This window comes from Ammodytes marinus (genome assembly GCF_949987685.1).
Source record: "Ammodytes marinus genome assembly, chromosome: 23".
Taxonomy (NCBI): domain Eukaryota; kingdom Metazoa; phylum Chordata; class Actinopteri; order Uranoscopiformes; family Ammodytidae; genus Ammodytes; species Ammodytes marinus.
The window spans coordinates 9,569,048-9,594,041 of NC_137227.1; the positions used below are offsets into that span (position 1 = coordinate 9,569,048).

Genomic DNA, 24,994 nt, shown 5'->3' on the forward strand with positions numbered 1-24,994 from the left:
TGTAGGGTTTATTTAAAAACACCTAGACCTTTCAGATTTGTCCAATTATATTTTCGCTTTGCAGTACGTCGCTTTTGGTAAGAGTACAGGCGAAAGTATTTCTTTGTTGAGATTTTTTAAATGAAATTGCTATTGCTTTGTTATTCAATCATTTATTGTTTGCAGACTCCATTGATATTCATACAGTGCAGTTGTAAACTAACGTTGTAGTACAAATGAGATGATGTCATTGTGTGATCGTATCAGCATGTATAGCATGTATAGTGAGACAAACAAGAGGCCCGGACCCCTGACCCAGTTATGCATCTCCTAAACAATAGTCATATTTCTGTCATGCAGGATTTCAAAGGCTGCATGTAAACATTGCTCCCTGTAATGTATTGAATGATTGCAACCAGATAAGAACACATTCAGTGTTACATTTCATGGTCAATTGTATCAAACAGAGATTAGATTAAAGATCCAGACCCAAATAGTTACTGCATCAGTGCTCATTTTTAACTTCAAACTTGAATATGATCTCGAGTCATCGCCTACCTTCTTTTCCACTAACTTTTTAAGCTTTACTTAGAAAATGCTGTGACTGTTCTGACCATCACACCCCGGTGAACATACGTCAATTTGCTATAGTCCAAATACCCTAAATAAAGTGGAACTGATTATATTGTGATGCATTTTATTGAAGCAATGAATCAAATGACTATGTGTCAAGTGGGAGGTGTTGCTCATGATGACTAACACGACAGGAAATGATCCCCAAACGGAGCAGTAGTTTCCCTCAGCTCAACACACATTTACATATCAAGAGTATAAGAGGGATAGGGAGAGGAATTTCTCTTTCAAAGAGGAAATATGGGAAGATGTGTGTGTGTCAAAAGGGGACATGAAATACCGAATAGCTCACCAATGTAAAATTCCACCGAAACGTGCTAGCTCTTTCATGGCACAATAGATTTGTATAGGAGGCATTGTAACTAGGATGGAGACAAAACACCATGTCTTTTTGTGATTGTATAGATTGTAATACTAGTTAAGGCATCCCTACAGAAATATTTGCCATTTAAGGCCTTTGATTTACCTTCAGATCCATTGTATTGCATACACTTTATGTAATATTTTTCTTTTTCCTCACCATTTAAAATTAGTCAACGATTCTGGAGAACGCTTGTTTTCAAAATCACTTTGTCAAAATCAGTCAATATCTCCTCACGATCCGCTACCTGGTGTTGATACACAGCCTAGACTCTGTAAACTGGTATGTAAACAAAGGGGGCCCACCATAGCTAGCAACATGCCCGTTTACAGTGCCTAGGCTGAGTATAATCACTGGGCTTTTTATAAGCAAACACACAATATAGACAGGTGGAGGATCGTGAGGAGATAATCACATATTGAAAACAAGCATTCCCCAGGATTGCTGAGTCCACCTTTAAGCACTAATCATTGATTTGATGTGGCCAATGTGCAATAGGCAAACTATTGTCTTACAATATCTAATGGACAAAAAACATCAGCTGCCAGTCCAGCCTCTTCAAGCCAACAGTCCAACTCCCTTAAGGAAACTGGTGCTGTTCATGTGAGCTGGTGAGCTTTGAGTCCTTGTGTTTGAGAGGCCGTGCTGGGACAGTTGGCCCTGGTATTTGACACTGGTTTTGACCAGCAGCTCTGAGGCACACTCATGTGTCCGCTGACTTGCGCAGGACAATGAAGGCACTCAACAGTGACACAGCTGAAAACACAACCCTACAATAAAAAATATATCCCAAAATTCCCTGCTTTCTGACTAGAACAACTTAAAAAGTGTATTTGTTTTCATAAAAACCTTAACCCTGGCTAAGCTAGTTTGTCAGGTTTACTTCACATTTTTCCAGCATTGACATGTAACTGACATGAATAGTGGAAGCAGGCTAACAGTTAGCTTAGCTCATCAAAAGTGAATACATACACTTCATTCAATTTCCCTTACTTCCAATCCAATCTCAGCTAAACTAAAAACAAATCCTTGACCTATCTCCTTTACTGCAGAAAAGACATAAGAATACTTTTCCAAAGGATTTTTTAAAAATTGTATTGCAAATGGGAGGTTAATTATTCACTGCTACTTTGCGACACTTTCATGTAACTTAGAGGAACTGTGCTACTTAAACTAAATGGCTAACCTCAGAAACCTTGGGGATGGGTAATGATACTCCAACGTAGGAGTATTGGTAGCTTTCTGGATGAATGGGAATATGAAGTCTGCTGTGCGCTCTATACTTGTAGATGGATAACCTCATGCATTAGGAAAGGCAAGAGAGTGTGAGTGTGTGTGTGTGTGTGTGTGTGTGTGCGTGCGTGCGTGCGTGCGTGCGTGTGTGTGCGTGTGTGTGTCACTAGGGAGGGGCAAGAAGAAGTGGTGGCAGTGCCAGGCACTAGCTGAGATTGGTGGTGGCTCCCTCCCATAGTCCTCTGTGCCTTGTACAAACACAGCCATAGTAGGAGAACACACAGCAGGCTTCTGTTATAGTCGGCAGCACCTTCAGTTAGACGCCATCACTCACTCCAAATGTAAACGCATTGAGTGAGGGATGTCAATGAACAGAAATCATTTTTAATTTTAATTTTATTTTTTATTTTTATTGATAGTGTAGAGACAGAGTTGAAATGGGGCAGAGAGGGGAGTGACATGCAGAGAACGACGTGGGCTGGAATCGAACCCGGGTCCGCTGCTGGCCGAGGCCCATGGGGGGGACGCCCTACCAACTGAGCTAAAGGCGCCCCAACAGAAATCATTTTAATATGTCAACTTGTTTTACTGTGTCCTTTTCAATAGCTTAAGTAATGCCGTTCATTTTCTGTCCATGGTCAACTCTTACTTCTAGCATAAATCATCCGAATCTTCCAGCATACTCTCAACGTTGGATTTTGACAATAAAGTAGAATGTATGGAATAAAAAACAGAAAATCTATCTGGTTCTGCTTGCATCCGTTTTAACCCTTTCTTTCTGCATTATTACATAATCAGATAAGATAACACTGTATTCACCAGTACAGTGTCATTTTCTGAAATACCCACCATTTTCTACAATTATGTGTAATGGGGCAAGACAAGCAGACGAGGTAATCCGGATTATTTGAACCATTTTAGAAAATGACCACACATGAAATGTTCTTGATGATCCCTTATTGCAAAAGGTGTGTGTGTGTGTGTGTGCGTGCGTGTGCGCGTGTGCGTGTGCGTGTGCGTGTGCGTGTGCGTGTGTGGGAGATGGGTGTGTAATCTACAGATAATTTGGCTCATCATTTTCTCTTTCAAGTAAATTTGGCCAACCTGCTGGTTTGTTAGCATTCTGTCTGATTGCCTGAGAGCTACAGTATTGTTTCTTGAGCCCTTCATGCAGTGTGTCATTGAGTTGTTTGAAAGGTTGTACAAACAGAGTGAGGCTTAGTATGTGCCGAGACCAATCACACACTTGTATCTAAATTGGTCAGTCTTCTTACTACAGAACTGCACCACATCTGTACATTAGTAAATTGGCTGTGACCCCTTGTGGTTAGTCTTGTACCTGCTAAACATTTAAAGGCCTTTTTAAATATAACACTAAAGAGACAGCTGAAAAAGTGACAATTTGGCAAACTGTCAGTGCTTTGCCTGGCTACCATTACTTCTAAATTATGTGTTCAGGTTGCTCTGCTGCCCCCCAGTGTAAAAAAAAACCGACTTGACTTCATTGAATTAGATCACTTTTGGACTGCAGTGGAGTACACTGAGGTTGCGTTCCGAATCGCATACTTTCTACTATATAGTATGTAGAAAAAAGATTTCTTGTGGCCAGATTTAGGATGGTTAGTACCCGGATGTCCTACTTCATGCGGCCAAGATTGTTAGTGTTGAAAACTGCATCCTATTTGGGCGATTCTGACCCACAATCCAGTGCGCACGTGAAGTGACGTCACATCGACGAAGCCTCCATATGAAAACAAACGGGGATGCGCCGGATATAAAACCAAGAGGCAAGATCAAGGCGCAATGTTATGATGAAATAAGAGAGTAAAGTATGTCCCAATAGTATGCCGACTGCATCCTAACTAGATTCTTTTTATCGTCGGATGTAGTATGTAGAATAGAAAAAAGAAAGAGTATGCGATTCGGAATGCAACCTGAGTATTTGAATAGAGTTGTAAGTCAGAAGTGTTTTTCAATTAACTTTATTGAAAATACTTTAAACATAAATAAATCAGCAGTACTCCATATAGTAGACAATAATGAGTCAAGCTAGTACATAAAGAAAAAAATAAATGTATAATATACAATACATACTGTACATAGACTGAAGCTGAGGGTGTTATGGACAGTTTGGTGTCCAGTTGATGATCAGCTGGTGTTAGCAGTTGATGTTTTGTGGATCTGTGCGACAGCATTCTGGTCTGTACCCAGGCTTAACAGCTGTAATGGAGTGGAGGAGACAGTACATATGGACTGGGAGTAATGTGGTTCTTCTTCCCAGCCGTCCTCACTCAGTGTCAGTTCATCAAAATGGCTGCCCTCCAGCTCTGCATACTGCGGACCAGAGAGGAGCCTCGTCAGAGCACTCACCTGGGGAAGCTGCAACACAGTGTCCCTCAAGGTAAGAATCACCACCAGGCCCACCAACAGGTAACCTGTGGAGAGATGTTTTTAAATGAATGTCCAGTCTCGTCTGTCTCTATGCATGTAAGGGTCCAATTAAAAAGGTGGAGTCAGTGATACTGAGGAAAAGCTTGCTGTCAAAATCAGAAAATGTCCCCCTGCGATCGCTACGTACTGTGTGCAGTGAAAGGAAATCCTGTGTTAATACAAGGCCATAGGCTCTGTAAACAGTTATGTTAACAAGGGGTACACCGTAGCTAGGAACATGCCTGTTTACAGAGCCTAGGCTGTGTATTAACACCAGGTTTTCTTCAGCACACAGTACATAGGAAGTAACATATTGTGAGGAGTGATTTTCCACTGATTTTGCCAAAAAAAAAATAGTGAATTGACAACAAGAATCGCTGACTCCAACTTTAACAGAGCACTTGTATTATAATGAAACCATTTGCACACCCTCATGACCCAAGCATAATGCTAAAAGCTTCTTTGAGCATTTTGAAAAGCGCTTTATAAATCTGATGTATTCTTATTATTCTTATTCTTATTATTATTATTAAGCATCCTGCTATACTTACACGTGGTGAGGAGCTCGGCAGTCTCCCTGGCTCTGGGGCCCCAGCTTCTCCCCAGAGAGTTCTCCCCCTGGCCCACGGTGCTGAGGACCACCAAGCAGAAGAACAGAGCGTCCAGGAAGCTCCAGGAGGGCTCCACCAGGGCACACAGCAGCAGGGCAGGGAGGAGGAAGAGCAGGCAGAGGACAGCCAGAGAGAGGAGGCCAGCATGGAGCAGAGAGGCCCGGGGGTAAGACAGGCCCCAGGCAGTGTGGAGCTGCTGGAGGGAAGAGTGGGTGAGCACAGGGAGGAGAGCCTTGGAGAGGATGGTGAGCAGGGACAAGGTGAGGGGGATCCCCAGGCAGCAGTAGAACACACAGAAGAGTTTGGACTGGTCTGACTTGGGGGTGTAAGAGTCCGAACCTAGGGGAGAAGAGGAGGTTTATAGGGACTGGGGGGGGGTTGACAAATACATAGAACAGTTTGGCAATTTAACACTAAAAACTTTGGAGCCGACAACCCTATAATTAAACGATTTATTCTTTTGAAGCTTGGAAATATACATATTAAAATGTGAAAAGGACAAGAGTCAGACCAGATTTATAAAAAGTATTGAAAGTAAAAGTTAGAATTATTAAAAGTTGTTCCTTTTACTCAGACAAAATGGAACTAATACTAAAGCATTTCATTTTGCTGGCTGAGGTGAGGCTCATTTTTCGTTTCATGCTATGCTATATTTTATATGTAAAATGAGAGTTCTACAATGTCAATAGTGATTGTTGTAAGATGAGTTAAAGGAACAATACTTCTCTCTGAATAATTATGAAGTACAAGTATAAAGTAGCAGAACACCTGGTTCACTAATTAGAGGATTTGCCATCAAAAATAGTGACCTGACTATGTGCTCCCCCCTATATCAAACTTAAAATCTTACCCATGGTAGTGAGGGTGACAATGACAAAGTAGAGCGATGAGGTGAAATCGTAGCGTCTCTCCTCAGCGTTTGCCTTGAGAACAGCTACGTTGCGGTGGTGAGCGGAGAGGGCTTTCCCCAGCAGCTCTCTCAGTCCGCTCTCCTGTACACACGGGTTGGACCGGAGGAAGGAGCGCCGCATCTCCTCCACCTCCGCTCTCAGCTGCCTCTCCATGGGCTTCTCCACAGCATTGAACACCAAGCCCCCCAACACGACCAACAGCACGTAGCAGAGAACCAGCCAGGCAAAGGCATTCACCCTCAAGAACTGCCCCAGTGAAGAACACACGAGCTGGGCCATGTTTTTGTTGTGACTGCTGTTGTGAGGCTACTCTACAGACTGCAACCAGATATACCGAAAAGCTAGTAAGGCTTTTTAAATATTTAGAAAGGTGCAGCGGGCGGGTCACGGACACAGTGATCCATTCTCTTTGTGAGTTGAAAAACGAATCAGAAGTATACGGGGCCAGTCAGGCATTTTGGGGACTAGAAGATCAACTAAAAAGGCTTAAAAACTACTATCAAAATATTTAAAAAAAAAACTACCTCACCATGTCATTTTGGACTCACTCATGCATTTAAGCAGCCCAGGGACCCCTTGGTTGATAGACCAATTATCCTGGCCATAGACTAACACATTTGTAACTTCTTTTAACCTATTCTATACTAATTTATTGTGTTTATGGTTGATACATTTTTACATAATTATTAATGGTCTTATAACTGTTGATTGATGCGGTTAGGTATTGTATTTTAAGCTCCAGGCCTAGTTATTGTTACAAAGTGATGCATTCGTATGAGCAGTGCATACAGAGAAAAAAAAATTAACAAAGTTTGTCAAAACTGCATGTATTGTGTCGTGTACACCAGCGTCAATTCAAATTAACTCTCACAAGTGCTGATTTTTTTTTATGTCATTAGGACATCTTTACAATAGGTTTTAAAGGGTTTTTTGTAGAAAAATGAAAAACAAATCAAATGAAATTCAGTGCAGTCAGTGTGCTGCTTTCATTGTCCACCAGTGTCTGTTTTGATGATACCACTGTATTGTATTGTCTCTGTGAATTTTACAGTCCAAATGTTGTTCTCCATTTAAATAATAGAACAGAATCATTGCAATTTTTCAACTATGAAAAAGTCAAACCCAGTGATGCAGTCCGAACCTCTAGAGAGGCAGATGCAGTGAGTAGTGGGAACATGACCAGCGGCGCACAGGTTTGCCCACCCTGCCGATGACTGGCAGTTTGTGGGCGTAGGCGCGCGGTGGGACGGTAGAGACGGGTACGGTCGGGACAAACGTGGTCTGGAAGGGGCGGCGGCCTTGGCACCGGCGCCCCATCTGCCGCCCGCCGATGAGGAAGGTGAAGGCTGGAGGTCCGGCCTGGGGAGAGGTGAAGCGAGCTTTGGGGAAAACGTCCCTGGACAGACCTGGTGCTCTCTGCCCCGGACGAGACGAAGAAGACCTGGAGCGCTGCACAGAGGAGGAGGAAGAGGAGCGAGCCAGGGATCTGAAGGATAAAAGAGAAGAAAAAATACTGTACAATGGATAGGAACCACACTAGTTTTGAAAAGCGATTTAGTGTCTGCGCTGAAAAAATGTTGATGGCAATATATATTAAATATTATTTTGTGATATCTGTATCAAATCATCAGCTCCAAACATCTATATTTTTAAGAAAAGTAATTCAAGTTTTAAAATGGGTTTTGAACTAAAAACTCCACTCCTGCATATGTTGCAGAATGGTTTGTTACCTTGAATTGCCAGGGGTTACATTTAGATAAAAGTTTTTAATTACATTTTTTTGACAATTTGTCCGTATCGTAAAGTCCTTGCCAGGACACCAGGCCCTAGTCTTTACCTTCCTGGTCCAGTAGCTGCCAGGCTGGGTGGTGGAGGGTCTGTGCGAGGACTTCCATCCCTCCTGGGACTGATGTTGAGATTGGCGGTGAGCTGAGGCATCTTCCGGGCGTTGTCTGGGTTGGAGGCAGGGCCGGGGGGTTCCTTCCTGGAGTCTCCCAGCTGTGAGGGGGCGCAGGGCGGGTAGCTGCCAAACCCGGGCCCTGTGCTGAACCGGACGGCCAGACTGTCTCCAAAGAAGGAGTAGAGCTCGCTGTACATGGCGGGCAAAGGGACCGGCGCGCTCTCCTCCCAGGGACAGCCGGGCCCGCCTGCCTGGAGGTGGCTGGCGATGCCCAGCGCGGCCTCCGACAGGGGCTCTGGAGGGGGGCTGAGGCCCGGGGAGCTCACCCTATAACCCATAGCACCAGCCACGGAGCCCGGCTGGGCCCCAGAGCCTCCCTCTGCCGGCTGGGACAAAGACAAGGCCTTCATCTTCAGCAGGCGCTCCACTGCCACCTGCAGGACACACAGGGGAACTTACTGACAATGTATGTGTGCAAGAGACAGTGGTTAAGAGTGGACTTCACATCTGATAGTCTGCTTCTAGTTTGCTTTCTTTGTTCAAACAAGATACAAAAATTATACATACAATGATAAATTCAGATGTGTAGGAGACAAGTAGGAAGAAGTTAACAATGTTTGTCAATGCAAAACAATGACTACGGATCAGGATTTGCCCCCCAAACATACAATACAAATAGGAATCTTGTAGTTGATCACGGTATGAAAGGACTCTAGTCTCTGTAGTACTGACCAGGATGGCTCCATAGACCTTATGGCCATCTGCTTTGACCTGGGCGTTGGAAACAGAATAGTCATCCAACACAGCCTGCAGGTTGGCCCAGTAGGCCGGGAGGTGTGGGAAGAGCACTCTCTCAACAGCCTGCCAACACAAACACACACAAGGCTTAATGCAGAGGTTATTCTCATACAGATTACTAAGGAGCTGTGAGAGGAGGATAGTATTCAGACAAGTAGGAAACATGTAACAGATGGCCAAGAATGTAGAAACACATAACTGTAGTGAAAGTACCTTCCATCCCAGAGCATGGAGCCCCACCACAGCTCCATAGTGGGAGCAGAGCGGTCTGACTGGATCTGACAGAACCTTCTGAAGAGACAGCAGGATCTGATGGTAGAGCCCACTCACCAGATCCCCATGAGTCCTAGAGAAGACAAAACAATGAGAAGAAACAACAGTTTGAAAAAAAAATTGTAGCAGCCAATCATTTAATTATGGCTGATAAAGTAATAACTGCCAATAACCTCATAATTTTTCCTTTTTTTAATGTAATAAAAGACAATATGGTGGAAACTTGCTAATAACTAGTCAGTGGGCTTCTCCTCACGGTCCGCTACCCTTCCGTACTGTGTACGCTTAAAATCGGTTGTTACAGTAATACAAAGCATCCTCCAGAATCGCTGACTTCACCTTTAAATGATTGACTGGTATGTTTGCTTTTATACATTTAAAGGGTGATAATATGTCAGATGTTCAATTTTCAGCATCTTAAATATGATACTCATTGCAGTTTCATACAGTATCTCACAAAAGTGAGTACATCCCTCACATTTCTTCAAAAATGTCATTATATCTTTTCATGGGACAACACTGAAGAAATGACACTTTGATACAATGTTAAGTAGTCAGTGTACAGCTTGTATAACGGTGTAAATGTACTGTCCCCTCAAAATAACTTGACACACAGCCATTAATGTCTAAAGTGCTGGCAACAAAAGTGAGTACACCCATAAGTGAAAATGTCCAAATTGGGCCCAAACTTGTCAATATTTTGTGTTGCCACCATTATTTTCCAGCACTGCCTTAACCAACATGGAGTTCACCAGAGCTTCACAGGTTGCCACTGGAATCCTCTTCCACTCATTCATGACGACATCAAGGAGCTGGTGGATATTAGAGACCTTGCGCTCCTCCATAGAGGAGGATTCCAGTGGCAAAACGTGAAGCTCTGGTAAACTCCATGCCCAAGAGGGTTAAGGCAGTGCTGGTAAATAGTGGTGGCCACACAAAATATTGAAACTTTGGGCCCAATTTGGACAAATTCACTTAGGGGTGTACTCACTTTTGTTGCCAGAAGTTTATACATTAATGGCTGTGTGTCGAGTTATTTTGAGGGGACAGTAAATTTACACTGTTATATAAGCTGTACACTGACAACTTTACATTGTATCAAAGTGTAATTTCTCCAGTGTTGTCCCATGGAAAGATATAATGAATTATTTGAAGAAATGTGAGGGGTGTACTCACTTTTGTGAGATACTGTATTAGGCATATAATGAACCCTGCTGGCACGCGCATGGAAATAATGTGCTAATGTAATCCCATATCATTTGAACTCCAATCAACAAAGTGTGTGTAAGTTGCAGTCAGTGATACCTGCGTACCAGAAGATGTGGCTCAGTAGCAGGGCTGCGTAGTCCCTGAGGGTCCAGTGGTCGTTAAGGGGGTTGATGGAGGCGGCCAGAGGCTCCAGGATGCAGTACATGACACTGGAGACCAGACTGCGCACATAGGAGCCCAGGTACAGGTAGGGGTTCTGCACCAGGCTCTTCACCATGTGCAGGAGCCTGTTCAGCTGCTCCAAGTCATGGCTCACTGACTTCACCTGCACACAACACACAATCACAATCGACACTTGGATAAAGAGGGGAGAGCTATTTTTTTCCTTTTACAGATCACCAAGTTCAGTTTTATGAAGATACAATCTGATATTTAAGACATGTTATCGGTATAGGAAAATGTTGAAAGCATTATTAATTTTACATCTAAAAAAAGGAATGAATAGGCACTTTGTTCAGCCGAAATTTTGGGGGGATTTTAGATTTATTTTAAGAGTTAAAAGATGGAGTCAGCGATCCCAGAGAATGCAGGCATGTTGCTAGCTAGCTATTAGCCCCCCTTTGTTTACATACCTGTTGACAAAGTCTAGGCTTTGTATTAACACCAGTTTTTCGGTGCACACTGTTCGAACTAGTAGGGGATTGTGAGGCGATGTTCATTGATTTTGACAAAAAGTTCTCCAGAATTGCTGACTCCTTTAAATAGTTAAGTATGCACAATATGTCATCATATGAACGTACCCCACTGATGACATAAACAAAGTATGGCAGGAGGGCAGCGATCTTGGAGTTGGACTGGAGGTCCAGCAGAGCCACCTGAAACACACGGAGGAAAAATATTAAAATCACAACATAAACACATTGTTTAGCCCCACACACACACACACACTGAGACACAGACATAGACACACACAGACACACACAGACACACTTGAGACACACACCTGCCCTGTGCCTGTGTCCAGCAGCAGCTTACCTTCATGAGGTGGGGGTCGTCTCCCAGGATGGCCCGTGTGATCTGCTGGTAGTACTTGAACAGGTCGTCGGACAGAGACTGCACTGCTGTGGGAACTGTCAAAAGTCATGCATTTATACATTTAAACATATAGCTATATCATTTGGGTACAATCAAAGTACTTCAGGGTTATGAGGAGGCCACGATGAGTTGTTTTTCTTCCTGACTTTACCAACTGCCTTGATTTTGATGAGGTTACGGATGGTTTTGCATACACATTTACTACCTATTCACGTAAATAATAAACAATGTGGTACATTCAAACATACATTATGTTCAGAAACTAAACTTTTGCACGTTCCTGGATCATTCTGCTCACTCTGCAAAAGTTCATAGCTCTTATTCTAAAAGAACTAATAACTGCTCATATTTATCTTATTAAATATTTGATAGGCTATAAGACATTGGCTTCCCAATTCATATTTTTTTTTAAATTTTGTGTCCGAATCTTACCCGTCCCCTGAGGCTCCAGGTTGCCTTTCCCATCCAGGTAAGACACGTTCACTGACAGGAGAGAAAGCAAATAGAAAAACTATTCATAAAAAGACACCTCCTCCTGATTTCATACACTTCCAGCATTGAGGACTCTTCTATCAGTCGCTGCAGTGGGTCATACCTCGCACCATGGTCTCAGCACAGCCCTTTGGAATGTTGGTGGCTAGAGCCAACTCCACCAGGTTAATGTCCCGATCCTCCACGAAGAAAAGCTCTCCTTCTTTCACTGAGCGGAAAGGTAGAGCGTCCTGTGCACCGTAGCCACAGATGGCCTGAACACACACACACACACACACACACACACAGTGACTACTGCAGCACGTTCATATCATATCAAACTGACAGGAAGAGACTCACATTGACGGGAACAAATCACTGATTCTCACCTCTACGTTGCTCCAGCGTAAAGCTCTGTTAAAGTCCTCCACCGTCAGTTTCTTCCTCTTGGCATGTCTCATGAACTGAGAGCTGCTCTGTTTGGGGCCCCAAGACAGCGCACCATCAACACTCCATGTCCACACTTACAGTATATATATATATTACATATTCCATTTAGAAATACTACTAGCTATAGTGGGCCCCCTTTGTTTACAGAGCATATGCTGTGTGTAATAACAGTGGATTTTTTTCACCTCACACAGTACACAGGTAGCGGATTGTGAGGAGATATTCACTGATTTTGAAAAATGAATTATATTGTCAGCAAGCATTCTCCAGAATCGCTGACTTTAATGTTAGTGATTGTTGCAATAGTTCCTATGTGTACATAAAGTAATATATACACTTTAAAATTATCAACAAACAAAATGTGACTGGTCTTTTGTGTTGCAACATTTTATATAGGCTATTCAAAATATCGATTTTTGGGTGGAGGACCAGTTTATTGTGTTAGCCATCCATCCATTCACCCAGGCAGCACTGACCTGCGTTGCCTCCCTGAGCCGGTAACACACGTCCTCGGCCAGGAGGGCGGCCACATCGTCGCCCAGCTCCACACCTGCACTGTCGGCCATGAGTTTGACGGAGTCCCGGGAAACCTCGGCGAAGCGGCGCTCCTCCCGGTCCGCCATGCTCACGGCGACCACACTGGCAATGAAAAGCAGCAACTTATGTCAAAAGTCAAAACGTACTACCAGTGGCTGTTCATAATAAAGCCGTTTGCATAATTATTCACAGACAATAACACAACGTGGAGAGGACGACGATCCTTACAGCACAAAAACAATTCTACAGCTGGCGTTTTACTAACATTTGGAGGATTTAATTCAAAAAGAGATGTGCTTGGTGGATCAGCAATAACCCGAATATACGAAACACCCCACAAGATTCGTTGCAGCACTTGACTTCTCGTCCATCTGTTATGAATTCGTGGCAGCGTACCAAGAATTGTTCAATTCCTACACGTTCCAATGGGACTTGGTTGACAGTTGTTTCTGGACGTGTCGGCAAGCGCGGTCTCGCATGCTAACAAAATGTAATCCGGGTCCCGTCTATCAACTGGAACAGGACATTTAAAAGTAATTAAAAGAGTTGAAACTATTATAGTTCCGCTGTTGTGACGCATAGACCACTACCTTACAATCATATGATGTATAAACGCCGGTTAACGTATTATTTTGGTAAAGCAAAGTGGGGTGTGAAGCAACCGAATAACGTTAATAGCCTGAGCTATTATGTTACCGGTTCTAGCTAGCTGCAATTGAATTAGATGCTAAAAACAAACGGCAGCCAAATGCAACGCTTAAGCAATATAACTGGGCTTTACTGTACCTGCTTAGAACGGCTGAAGGTTGATTAAAGTTAGTCTGAGGTAAAGTTTACATCCTCGTAGATCATTTCTCTACACAAGCGCTCTGTTTACAGTGTCAAGTTAGCAGGCACGAACAAGACGACTTCCGTAAAACCTTTCACAATAAATGTCGCACTGTTTACCAGACCTACGCGAGTCAAATTCCAAAGTTAAAGCTGGGGTATGTGATTTCTGATTGGTCAAAGTTAACATGAGCTGTACACTTTGACCAATCAGAGCGAGGCTCCGATTCTCTGTTCTTATTGGCTGTTGGGACTATCCATTCACTTTGGCACGTTGGTGTGTAAAGCCTGTCAGGGAGGGACCAAAGAGAAGTGGAGCGCTTGAGGTATTTGGATTAGAATCTCTATCCCAGCTGCCATTTTCTCCCCAAATCCTCCACCCCAGTTTTAACTGAATGGGGTTCAATAAGTTTGTTTTGGATTTGACAAAAAAAAAAAAAAAAAAAAAAAAAAATTACCTGAATCTCCGACACGACCTCATTAAATGAATGTTAAGGCCAAAATTAATGAGTTTCTGTATTCAGTCAGTTCTTTGTTTACCACAGATGTTCAACATGGCTTCCAGAAATGTAATCCAATTCAAACAGGAAAAAGTGGTTGAACACCGTTGGTGGACTAGTTAACCCCAGGTGGTGTTTGATAGGGTTGGTGTCATAGTTGTAAGCAGGCCAGTAAAGTAGCCCACTTCCACAGCAGACTGGGTAAACCCTCTACAGCGATATTGCATTGTGCACAGGGGCATTGCCATGTTCAAACAACGCCATTGCCTTAAATCTCATGCCATGTTTTAGCGTTAATAGTCCCTTTAATTTAAGGGCCTATTATGAGGCTAGTTATCACTGTCTTCGGTTTCCCCATGGCAGTGCAAGTACCACGACATTCATACCCCACTTGTCTGATGCTGAAAAACAGTTTGATGAATTGATGTGTACAACTTAAACCAGGACAAGGAATAGATTAAAATGTGTTTATTCATGATGATAGGATCAGACATTTCCCTCTCAAGTATGTACAATAGTTTTAAAAAAAATATAAAGAGATTACTCTCATAGCTCCACCTGTAGTGTTAAGGCCACCTGTCAGCCTTTTAGAGAGCTGCCTGATCTACTACTGAATAGTCAAACATCCTCAATTTAAAAAATAACAATATTTAAAAACTAAATAAACAAATGTATATACACATTTAGATAAATATATGCAGTGCCCTGGGGAAAGAGGGTTTAAAAACATTTAATAGAGTTAAGGTTTTCAGTGCCGATGCTGGTTTTTAAACCATATCCAGTTTAGAGGGCCCGGTTATCCCAGATCTCCTGGGCCTTGCTGCTCTCCAGCTGCTGCAGGTGGAGGGCCAGCGGCAGCAGCAGGTCGCTCAGGTGCTGGCTGGAGAAAGTGAAGGCGTTGTGGGCTGTGGCCTGGGCCGGCGGGGTGGTGGTGAGCGGGGACGTGGGAGGAGACGAGGCGGAGGAGTCGCTGGTAAAGGGGGAGGGCAAGCCTGAACTGCAGGGGTACGCCTGGGGGAAGAAGGACCCTAATCCCTGGGTATGATCGCCAGCTTTCATCTTGTTTGGGAGGCCGTGCTGGAAGCGACAGCGCGTGCCGTACAGACAGAAACCGAAGGAGCTGAAGGTGCGGCACAGAGCTCCACGTGGCTTCCAATCCTTGGCCGGTGGCTGGAGCTCGGGGCTGGGAATAGGTGAAAGTCTCTCCTCTTCAACCAAAACGTCTGGTGACTGGAAACCGTCGTTGACATCCTTGCTCTCCACATGCATGAAGTTACAGCGGGTGCCAAATGGACAAACGCCAAAGGAGCGGAAGGTGCGACAGGGCACCATCCTGCGGCGGCGCAGGTTGGGCCGCTGCTCAGTGGCGCTGTGGACAAACAGACAGCGGCTGCCGTAGAAGCAGTAGTCGGTGGTGTGGAAGCTGCGGCACAGCTCCGTCTTGTACTTGGGGTGGCGGGAGGGAACGTGGAGCTCGTGGAGGCCGTGGGCAAACTGGCAGCGCTCGGCGTACTTGCAGACGGCCGTGGTGGAGTAGCTGGTGCACAGCTCTGTCTTGTAGCGAGTGGAGCAGACCCAGGGGACCAGGCTAGGGGAAGAGGACTCTACCAGGGGGAGCAGGGCCTTAGCCAGGGAGAGGCCACATCCACCAACACCACCGCAGTCATCGTCTCCTCCGCCATCAGACGACTCATTGAGCAGCAGGTTGTCCACCAGCTCCTCGTCTTGGTAGGAAGGCAGGAACAAGTCATCGCTACTGGTCTGGAGAACAAAACAAAAAGTTTGGTATTTAGAATGAGCATGGTTCAACAACCAGACAGCCGAGCACTATGTTTCTGCAAAGCTAGAATACATTTAAAGAGTATTCCAGACATCTCATGAGTGTAGTGTACCAATTCCTGTAGTCAAATTTCAGGTGATCATTTCAAGACATTATCCATCTACATCTAGTAGCATCTAAATGAGTTAATGTGCTCTGTATAGTTGCCCTCACTACACAAGTTATTTTGGAAGTTAGCTTAGCTCAATGCTCCATAACATTCCAAAATGCACTCACTGGAGGGTCTGTTATACAAGATCAGAGGCCCATTTTGGCTAACCAGCTTCTGTAACACTCTCAGAGAGTTCCTTTAAGAAAAATGAAACGTGTTGCTGGGTTTAGCATCCAGGCCTATATCGTAGGATAAATGCATACATCGTAGGATAAATGCATAGTAAGGTGTTCAAATTTCAAATGAAATAAATTTAGAAAAAGAGCCAGATTTGCTACAACAGTTGCTTTGAGATAAACTTGTTTCAATCAACCTCATACTTTTACTAAATTAAATATAGAGTAGAGAAAATGCATTAGTCTAGACAACTTAAGTTATTCGTCAGAACATTTAACTTACAGGAAATTAGACGTTCCAATTGAAAAACAATGTAGCCTAAGCATGTGTAAGCAGTTTTAGGAAAGGATGTAGCACATACCTGACTTACCTCAAACATGATAGCAAACAAAGTAGACTGATTATTGGTAGAGAAAAGAAGCCTCCAGACGGTGTTAGAACAGAAGGCTTTCCGACTGACTGTGACGCGTGTTAGTAGAATGGCACGGACCCTGACACTGCCGCTTTGGAATGGAACGTCCTGCAAAGAACTTCTGCTTTCTGTTTGTCTTTTAAACTGTCCCCCTTCTCCCGCCTTCCAATCTAAACGAGCATCAGGTGTGCTCAAACTCTACGTCACGAGCGTGTCCCTCCCCGAGCGACCAATCACGTGGGGGCTCAGGACCAATCCGGTGGCCGGCTGTGATAACATCGGCGTCTTTGTAGTCTACATTAATGTCCGTGGATTTCTCATTTGCATGAAGCTGATTCCAGTCATATGTAGCCTATGTTAGCCGACTATTTGATGTCACTTTGGTTTAAATACAGGGTTGTATGATGACTTACAACAATATGTATGCCAGCCATGGATGTTGTCCTATTGTTTTATTCCCTTACCTCATTTGAAGGCTTTTTTTTAAATCGTCCTCGTGCCTATTTATTTTCTTTATTATTATAACTCTTAACAATACAATTAATTACGCAGACAACAACATTCCAGGTAAAAAGTATTAGTCTACAGATAACCAACAAGTAAAAGGAATAAAGCATAGGATACATAAGACAATTATAGGCTACGATAGCCTAAATAAACAGAAAATAATAATTAAATAGCCTAGCATAAAATATGCCAGGGGTGACCATGAGTAAATAGCCTAGCCTACAAAGAAGTCCAAGTTAAAATATTAAAATGGGGGCACAGTCCTACGGTCTTAATAGCTTTTTGTTAGGCCTATTTATAGCCTAGAGAGGATAATGATTTAAAGTTCCATTTATTTCTCAAAGGCATAACATAAGGTAGGCCTACAGTCCGCATGCCTAATTTGCTATCGGCCAGTGGATGATTATCGAAGGCCTCAATAAACATCTCCAGTGTGAATACACGGTTAGAGGTGAAGACCTCACCTTCAATTACAGATTTGTCGAAATTTACACCTCAGTCGGAAGTAGTCAAAACAAGCCTTCTAATTAAAAGCCGTCTGATAGGAACACAGACAAATGTTTCCCCTTAGGGCCCGTTATAATATTAGGCACACTTGTACCGCTAAGGTCCGTAAAATGGACATTTCCTTGAGGTAGCTATAAAAAATATTATACATTAATTTTTTTCTACTTTTTTTTGCCAATTCTTTTCCCCTACATCTGCCCTAACTATTAATATAAAATATTCATGAATTTTAAAAGATGTTAACCCTTTAAATGCCAGGTTTTGGTCATGATGCCATCGTATTTTAGATGAAAAAAACTGAAAAACTGAAATATTTTCAATATACTACATGCAAACTAATTTTTTTTGTGTTGAATTATTAGGCCTGTGATGTGTCAATGATGAGCAGCAAAACTGATTTTCAGGCATTATTATTTTTTGTGCAGTGTCAAATACTCACACTCGTACCGCTAAGGTCCGTAAAATGGACATTTCCTTGAGGTAGCTATAAAAAATATTATACATTAATTTTTTTCTACTTTTTTTTTGCCAATTCTTTTCCCCCACATCTGCCCTAACTATTAATATAAAATATTCATGAATTTTAAAAGATGTTAACCCTTTAAATGCCAGGTTTTGGTCATGATGCCATCGTATTTTAGATGAAAAAAACTGAAAAACTGAAATATTTTCAATATACTACATGCAAACTAATTTTTTTTGTGTTGAATTATTAGGCCTGTGATGTGTCAATGATGAGCAGCAAAACTGATTTTCAGGCATTATTATTTTTTGTGCAGTGTCAAATACTCACACTCGTACCGCTAAGGTCCGTAAAATGGACATTTCCTTGAGGTAGCTATAAAAAATATTATACATTAATTTTTTTCTACTTTTTTTTTGCCAATTCTTTTCCCCCACATCTGCCCTAACTATTAATATAAAATATTCATGAATTTTAAAAGATGTTAACCCTTTAAATGCCAGGTTTTGGTCATGATGCCATCGTATTTTAGATGAAAAAAACTGAAAAACTGAAATATTTTCAATATACTACATGCAAACTAATTTTTTTTGTGTTGAATTATTAGGCCTGTGATGTGTCAATGATGAGCAGCAAAACTGATTTTCAGGCATTATTATTTTTTGTGCAGTGTCAAATACTCACACTCGTACCGCTAAGGTCCGTAAAATGGACATTTCATTGAGGTAGCTATAAAAAATGTTATACAATCTTTTTTTAACTTTTTTTTGCCAATTCTTTTCCCCTACATCTGCCCTAACTATTAATATAAAATAGTCATGAATTTTAAAAGATGTTAACCCTTTAATTGCCAGGTTTTGGTCATGATGACATCGTATTTTGGAGGAAAAAACTGAAAATGTTTATTATTTTCAATATACTACATGCAAACTATTTTTTTTTGTATTGAATTATTAGGCCTGGGATATGTCAATGCTGAGCAGCAACACAGATATTTAGGCATTATTATTTTTTGTACAGTGTAATAAACTGACACTCATACCGCTAAGGTACGTAAAATGGACTTTTGAAAAAGGTAGCTATAAAAAATATTATACATCGATATTGTTCCAACTTTTTTAGGCTTGAATTTTAAACCAACATCAGTACTAATCATAAATTGAATTTTTGTGTTAGGAAAAGAACCTCACCTGCAGTCCATGCACATTTTCCACTCTTTTTGTTATTATCCAGAAGTGAACAGTGAACGGGCCAAGAACAGTGTAACAGGGACATCATTGGCTAAATAAAGTTGTGTGTGTGTGTGTGTGTGTGTGTGTGTGTGTGTGTGTGTGTGTGTGTGTGTGTGTCCATGACCTAGACATTATGAGCAAAAGGCTAGTGGTTTTCAAGTGGCACTGTTTTCATTCACTCTGTTCCATGTGTAGTTTTTCATGCAGAGGTTCAAAATCCCTCTAAAGATGACTTTGTATAAATGCAGAGGACACACACCTACCTGAGGTCCATACACACAAGCATGTGCAGTGCACTGCTTCAAATAAGTTAAAACATGGGCCATCTTCAATCACATCAAAGGTGCAGCCGTCAGAGACACATAACAAGTCGTTGAGCTGTTTACACAGCTGCCATTGAAACCAGAGTTTATACAAAGCAAACTGTGGAACTAGTTATTTCTTACCTGGCAATATGGAGGGAGCCTTTACACAAGAAGTACATAAAGCTTTGGAAACAGTGATGGAGTCTGATTCTGATAGCGAGTAATAGGAATCTGACACAGACAATGGTTGCGTTCCGAATCGCATACTTTCTACTATATAGTATGTAGAAAAAAGATTTAGGATGTCCCGATTCTTATGGCCAGATTTAGGATGGTTAGAAGTACCCGGATGTCCTACTTCATGCGGCCAAGATTGTTAGTGTTGAAAAGTGCATCCTATTCTGACGATTCTGACCCACAATCCAGTGCGCACGTGAAGTGACGTAACATCGACGAAGCCTCCATATGAAAACAAACGGGGATGCGACGGATATAAAAGCAAGAGGCAAGATCAAGGCGCAATGTTATGATGAAATAAGAGAGTAAAGTATGTCCCAATAGTATGCCTACTGCATCCTAACTAGATTATTTTTATCGTCGGATGTAGTATGTAGAATAGAAAAAAGAAAGAGTATGAGATTCGGAACGCAACCACTGTGTCTGAAACCTCCATTAACGCGTAACAGGTGGGTCCCTGTACCATTCCAGTGGCTGCAGGAGTATATCTCTGTGTATGGGTGTTGGTGGGGCCAACTGAATTCTCCACTACTGAAAGTCAGAGGAAACATCCCAGCTCTGGAGGAGGATTCAGAGTAAATGAAAACAGTGCCACTTGAAAACCACTAGCCTTTTGCTCATAATGTCATAGGTCATGGATACACACACACACACACACACACACACACACACACACACACACACACACACGTGCACACACACCCACATACACACACACACTCCTCAGGGTTAAAGCTAAAGGGAGAGGAAGGGGGGATTGTGACAGTGCTATCTAGTGGAAATAGCCTGTTTTTTCTCCATATGCCAAATATGGTCATAATAACGTAACATGGTGGAGAGTAGTAAAAATTATCAATTCCAAGGTAGAAGCCCAGATTGACACCCAGATATAAAAAAATGCATCAATTATGCTTTAATGGCAGTGTGTTGAAAAAATGGTGTTTGAATGGGTGTTAATGGACGTTTTATGGACCTTAGCAGTCTGAATGTAACTCTTGTTTGTATACAGTGTATTTTAGCCTTACTGTAGGAGCTGAGCTGGAAATAACATTATCATATAAAAATACACTTCCTTACCAGTTTTCATGCCATATGCATGAACACAGCCAAAATTATCCAAAAAAAGAAAAATGAAATGTCCGTAAAATGGACCAACGGGCCCTAAGGGTTAAGCGAGGCGGACCTTTGTTTGGGCTTTTTCCAATTATAAAGCCCAGAGCAGGAATCCTTATAGATTTCTCCATATCATAAACATCAACAAAAGATACAAACACATCAGAAGGAGTAATGATTATTGTACAGTGCCCATAGAAAGGAGTTTTATATTATTTGAAGCTGCCAAGTCGCAGTGAGATTTAAACCTTACTTTTTTAACTTTATTTCTAAGGCATTTCTCTATAACTTATGTCCAGTCTTGTCAAATATTAAAATATGCTGTAGTCAGACTTTTATGTAATGTTTTTACCATAATGTGGAAATTTAGTGGAGGTTATATGGAAGCAATCTGATATATAGAAACACAGTTGAGGAAAACGCTCATGACTGACCACAAAGAAAAAAAAAATCTTTATTTCTTTTTTTTTATCAAGATACATTAAAGGATACAGAGACATTGGAATAAAAAAACACTTGAGAAAAAGGTTTCAATTGTAGCATGTTTTTGTCTCCATCATACAAAACTCAACACCCTGTGCCTTTTGAATATCACCCCTGGTTCAAATGGCCACCCCACCCCAACCCTATGAAGGAGAGCAATGTTTTACATGTACAGTAGCCTATTACAGCCGTCATCTCCACAATACTGGAGCAGAATTACACACTTTAGATGTAAAAAAAAAAGTTTAAAATATGCCAGTTTGCCACATTTTTTTCTTTACACAGATTAGTATTTGCTACAAACTAAACACTTCAATTTCCTTTTTTTTTTTTTGAGAAATATTACAAAGCCCACATTGGGACCAAACTTTGCTTATAAAACCAGTGTAAGCCCTCGCTGCTGTGGGGGATTCACGGGAATTATAATTATCCAATTAACAACTTACTGTTAGTCCTCACCCTTTTCATATAATGGTACAAACAGGGGGGAACTAAAATCAAACTAAGGTTGAGAGAGCTGAAGATTCCTTTTCACAATGTTGCCATACCCAATCACAATCAATTACATCACTTGTGTTCTGCATCATCAGACATTAACAGAGGATTAAGGCCATGTGAAAACAGTTCTGGATGAATCAATACTTTAGAGAAAGAAGCATGACAATTTGTAACATTAACTTTAAAAAACATAATTTTTTAACCAAATTGTCTTCCACACATTTACATATTGCTGAATTTTTTCCTCCTTTTTTTTCTAACACACTTTCATCAACTGACCAGTAACATAATTGCACCAGTTTCATTAATAACCAACCAACCAACCAAACATTACATTGTCAAAAATGCTGTGGCTTTAAGTCCATCATTACCTAAGGGTTTAAAAGTGTCCAGTCACAATGGACGTCAACCTTTTTTCCAGCACGTTATGGCTTCATTTTGGACTTCTGTAGACTCATAACATAGCACCTCAAAGCCTGATGTGTTCTCTCATCATGGCACGTCACACAGTAACTCGTGCAACTCCATGGTAACCACAATCGTTCTAATTTTCCTTCAACACTATAAACATGCCTCCTACACTAAAGACTCCAACGTTGATTTAAGCAATGATCCTCCCCCCCTTTTGATTCCAGACTGTGTGTTTAAACGAAGCTAGGCTCACTTCTCTCTTCAAACCGGCTAAAAGTGGCTATAAAAGCGTGGCAATCGAGTGACAGGAGATCAAAGACGCAATGCGGCCTAGCTGCAACAGCAATCCTCCTTCAGTTTCTATAAAAATGACTACTATGGTGAGAATTTTAAGACATTATTGGAAGGTTATTAAAACAAAACTATCAAGTGAGAAGAACATTTTAAAAAACGATTCTGCTGAGGCTACACCATGGTCTACACAAACAAGAGGAAAAAAAACCCCCCCAGCAAAATCAGGATTCAGTGAAGACTAAAATCCAGAGTTTGTGTGCACTTTTTCACTTTCTCAGAATCCGATTTTCTCACAACTTCAACTGTTTTGTGCTCACTTGATAGTTTTGACACTGTGGGACTTCCATAGTCAGATGATGTTAAGAAGCAGAGATGGGATACAGTTTTAGGGAAAGTCAGGATTTAAAGTTGACAAGTTACAGAATCAGAGGGAAAAGTAAAATGGCGGAAAATTGATTCAACATGGTGTTAGCGCTGACTCAGGGCAATTCCTTCACTACCAAATACATGTTTCCCTTGCTGGAACGGAGTAGAGGAGTGTAAATTGAAATCTAAATCAAATCGAATTAAACCACCGGCCTGCTACAGCTGTTCCACAGTTTCCCTATCTCTGCCTTCCCACCCCCCTATTCTGCTCACACTGTAGGTGCCACCACTTTTGAATGGTGCATATATTTACACAAAGAGAGAGACGTGGAGGAAAAAAACAAAGTGTGCTTTGTCACCATTGTTTTTAGGATGAGAAATATCTTGATTTTAAATTACACATTTAAAAATTAGGCGGCATTGAAATAGGAGAGCAAAAATGATTCAGGATCTGGAATAATATACTACAAAACCCAAGGTGTTGTGTGAGTTTGTTTCTTGATGTGTGCGTTTGAACATGATGGGAAGTGTACAGCCATCTAAGTGCTGTGTGTGTGTGTGTGTGTGTGTGTGTGTGTCACTGTTTGTGTATATTTATGTTGGATACAACTTTTGGGAAGTAACAGAGGACGAAAGTAAAATTACATTGAAAAGAGGGTAAAGAAAAGACTACTGGTATGGCATACTGTGCTGCCTGCTAAGTGATGCCTCCCTCCCTCCCTCCACATGTCCGTCCCCTTCAGTCCTCCAGGACGATGGGTTCGCTGGTGCTGGAGGGCAGCAGGGGCATGGGCAGGGAGCGGGGGGGTGGAGCCAGCTTGATCCGCACCAGAAGGTGGGGCTTCCTGGCTGCCCGACGCATCTCCGACTGGGTCAGGTGTTTCCTCAAGGCCCTGTGGTTGAACAGGGAGCACCACAAGGTCATTTACAAGGCTAACTGTAGACCAATACTTGTTTTAACAATGGTACTTTTCTCTATATATTCAAAAAGCTTTATACCGTGACAGCTACAACACCATGAAAGCTGGACAACATAATAACCTTTCAATCAGCTTACTATCCACTGATGCACGCAGTTAAAACCAATGAAGACAAGAATGTGTCAAGTATATTAAGTTATATAGATTTTCATTCTCGACTGCAAACCTGACTTCCCAACTTTTGGATAGGTTTCTAAGAACAGATAATAAAAGGAGCAACTCCTGAATGGTCCTGAAGTTACATTTAAAAAATCGCCCTCTAAATTAGGAGGAGGTAGGTCCCTCCCTAAATCCATATTACTAGACTAGTGACCCATGAAAGCAGATAGAGATGAAAGAAATAGAATGATAGGACTAGGAGTGAAATGTACCTGGTGTCCTTTGTAGCCACAAACACCACAGGGTTGGGAGCCTCCCCCTGGCTGACCTTCTGCCTCTTGATGACAGACTGAGAGGTAGTCCTCATACCTGAAGAAAACGGCCTCCCATTGGCCGGGAAGGGTGCGCTCGGAGCCTGTGGACCAATGAAAGAGAGTGAATCAACCACACACACAACAAGTGATAAGACTAGTATCACAATAACAAGAGAATGAGTGTTGACCAAATCCAGGATAGTTCCAAATGAGTCATTCAGGAAAATATTTTTCTCTAGTTTCTTTGAGGCTTAAAGAAGCAAAAGGTTACCCAAAAGAAATCTGGTGTTAATACACTGCCTAGGCTCTGAAAACTGGTATGTAAACAAAGCCGGGGCCCACCGTAGCTAGCAACATGCCTGTTTAAAAGCTGTGGCTAGGCACACACAATGCACACACAGTACGGACAGTAGGGGAATCGTGAAGAGATATTTACTGATGATTTG

The 24,994-nt window shown here is 42.0% G+C and overlaps 4 protein-coding genes across 7 annotated transcripts in view; all 4 read right to left on the reverse strand.

The window, feature by feature from the left end:
- Positions 1-4,354: 4,354 nt before the first annotated feature.
- Positions 4,355-6,673, reverse strand: kcnk7 (potassium channel, subfamily K, member 7; the record flags this gene model as incomplete). Its single annotated transcript, XM_080052444.1, has 3 exons — positions 6,098-6,673; positions 5,188-5,586; positions 4,355-4,641 (listed from the first exon to the last, which is right to left on the reverse strand). The coding sequence occupies exons 1-3, from the start codon at positions 6,435-6,437 to the stop codon at positions 4,355-4,357; spliced, it is 1,026 nt and encodes a 341-aa protein (XP_079908570.1). The 5' UTR covers positions 6,438-6,673.
- Positions 6,674-6,856: 183 nt separating this feature from the next.
- taf6l (TAF6-like RNA polymerase II, p300/CBP-associated factor (PCAF)-associated factor) lies at positions 6,857-13,785 on the reverse strand. Of its 2 annotated transcripts, none has more exons than XM_080051660.1 (12): positions 13,678-13,785; positions 12,831-12,993; positions 12,294-12,380; positions 12,029-12,179; positions 11,866-11,916; positions 11,374-11,459; positions 11,139-11,213; positions 10,443-10,663; positions 9,070-9,202; positions 8,791-8,919; positions 7,996-8,492; positions 6,857-7,644 (listed from the first exon to the last, which is right to left on the reverse strand). In XM_080051660.1, exons 2-12 carry the CDS (start codon positions 12,975-12,977, stop codon positions 7,302-7,304), a joined length of 1,920 nt encoding a protein of 639 aa, XP_079907786.1. In that variant the 5' UTR covers positions 12,978-12,993; positions 13,678-13,785; the 3' UTR covers positions 6,857-7,301. The 2 variants fall into 2 exon arrangements, with proteins under 2 accessions (XP_079907786.1, XP_079907785.1); XM_080051659.1 differs by having other exon boundaries at positions 11,374-11,468.
- A 1,217-nt stretch (positions 13,786-15,002) lies between these two features.
- Positions 15,003-16,706, reverse strand: cth1 (cysteine three histidine 1; the record flags this gene model as incomplete). Its single annotated transcript, XM_080052445.1, has 2 exons — positions 15,003-15,980; positions 16,698-16,706. The coding sequence occupies 2 exons, from the start codon at positions 16,704-16,706 to the stop codon at positions 15,003-15,005; spliced, it is 987 nt and encodes a 328-aa protein (XP_079908571.1).
- Positions 16,707-21,531: 4,825 nt separating this feature from the next.
- Positions 21,532-24,994, reverse strand: part of mta2 (metastasis associated 1 family, member 2) — a 37,381-nt gene continuing 33,918 nt past the window's right edge. For all 3 annotated transcript variants that reach the window (XM_080052072.1, XM_080052071.1, XM_080052070.1), the window contains 2 exons: positions 24,507-24,649; positions 21,532-24,048 (listed from right to left, as the gene is read on the reverse strand). In XM_080052072.1, coding sequence (XP_079908198.1) covers positions 23,895-24,048; positions 24,507-24,649 — 297 coding nt within the window. In that variant the 3' untranslated portion in view covers positions 21,532-23,894. The remainder of the gene's footprint in view (positions 24,049-24,506; positions 24,650-24,994) is intronic.

Excerpts from the sequence above, each read along its gene's own strand:
- taf6l (XM_080051659.1), bottom strand. The coding sequence starts at position 12,977 with ATGGCGGACCGGGAGGAGCGCCGCTTCGCCGAGGTTTCCCGGGACTCC. Across the intron at positions 12,381-12,830 it reads GGCTCAGGGAGGCAACGCAG|AGCAGCTCTCAGTTCATGAG; the intron begins GTCAGTGCTGCC and ends GGCCCCAAACAG. Across the intron at positions 11,917-12,028 it reads TGCTGAGACCATGGTGCGAG|TGAACGTGTCTTACCTGGAT; the intron begins GTATGACCCACT and ends CTCTCCTGTCAG.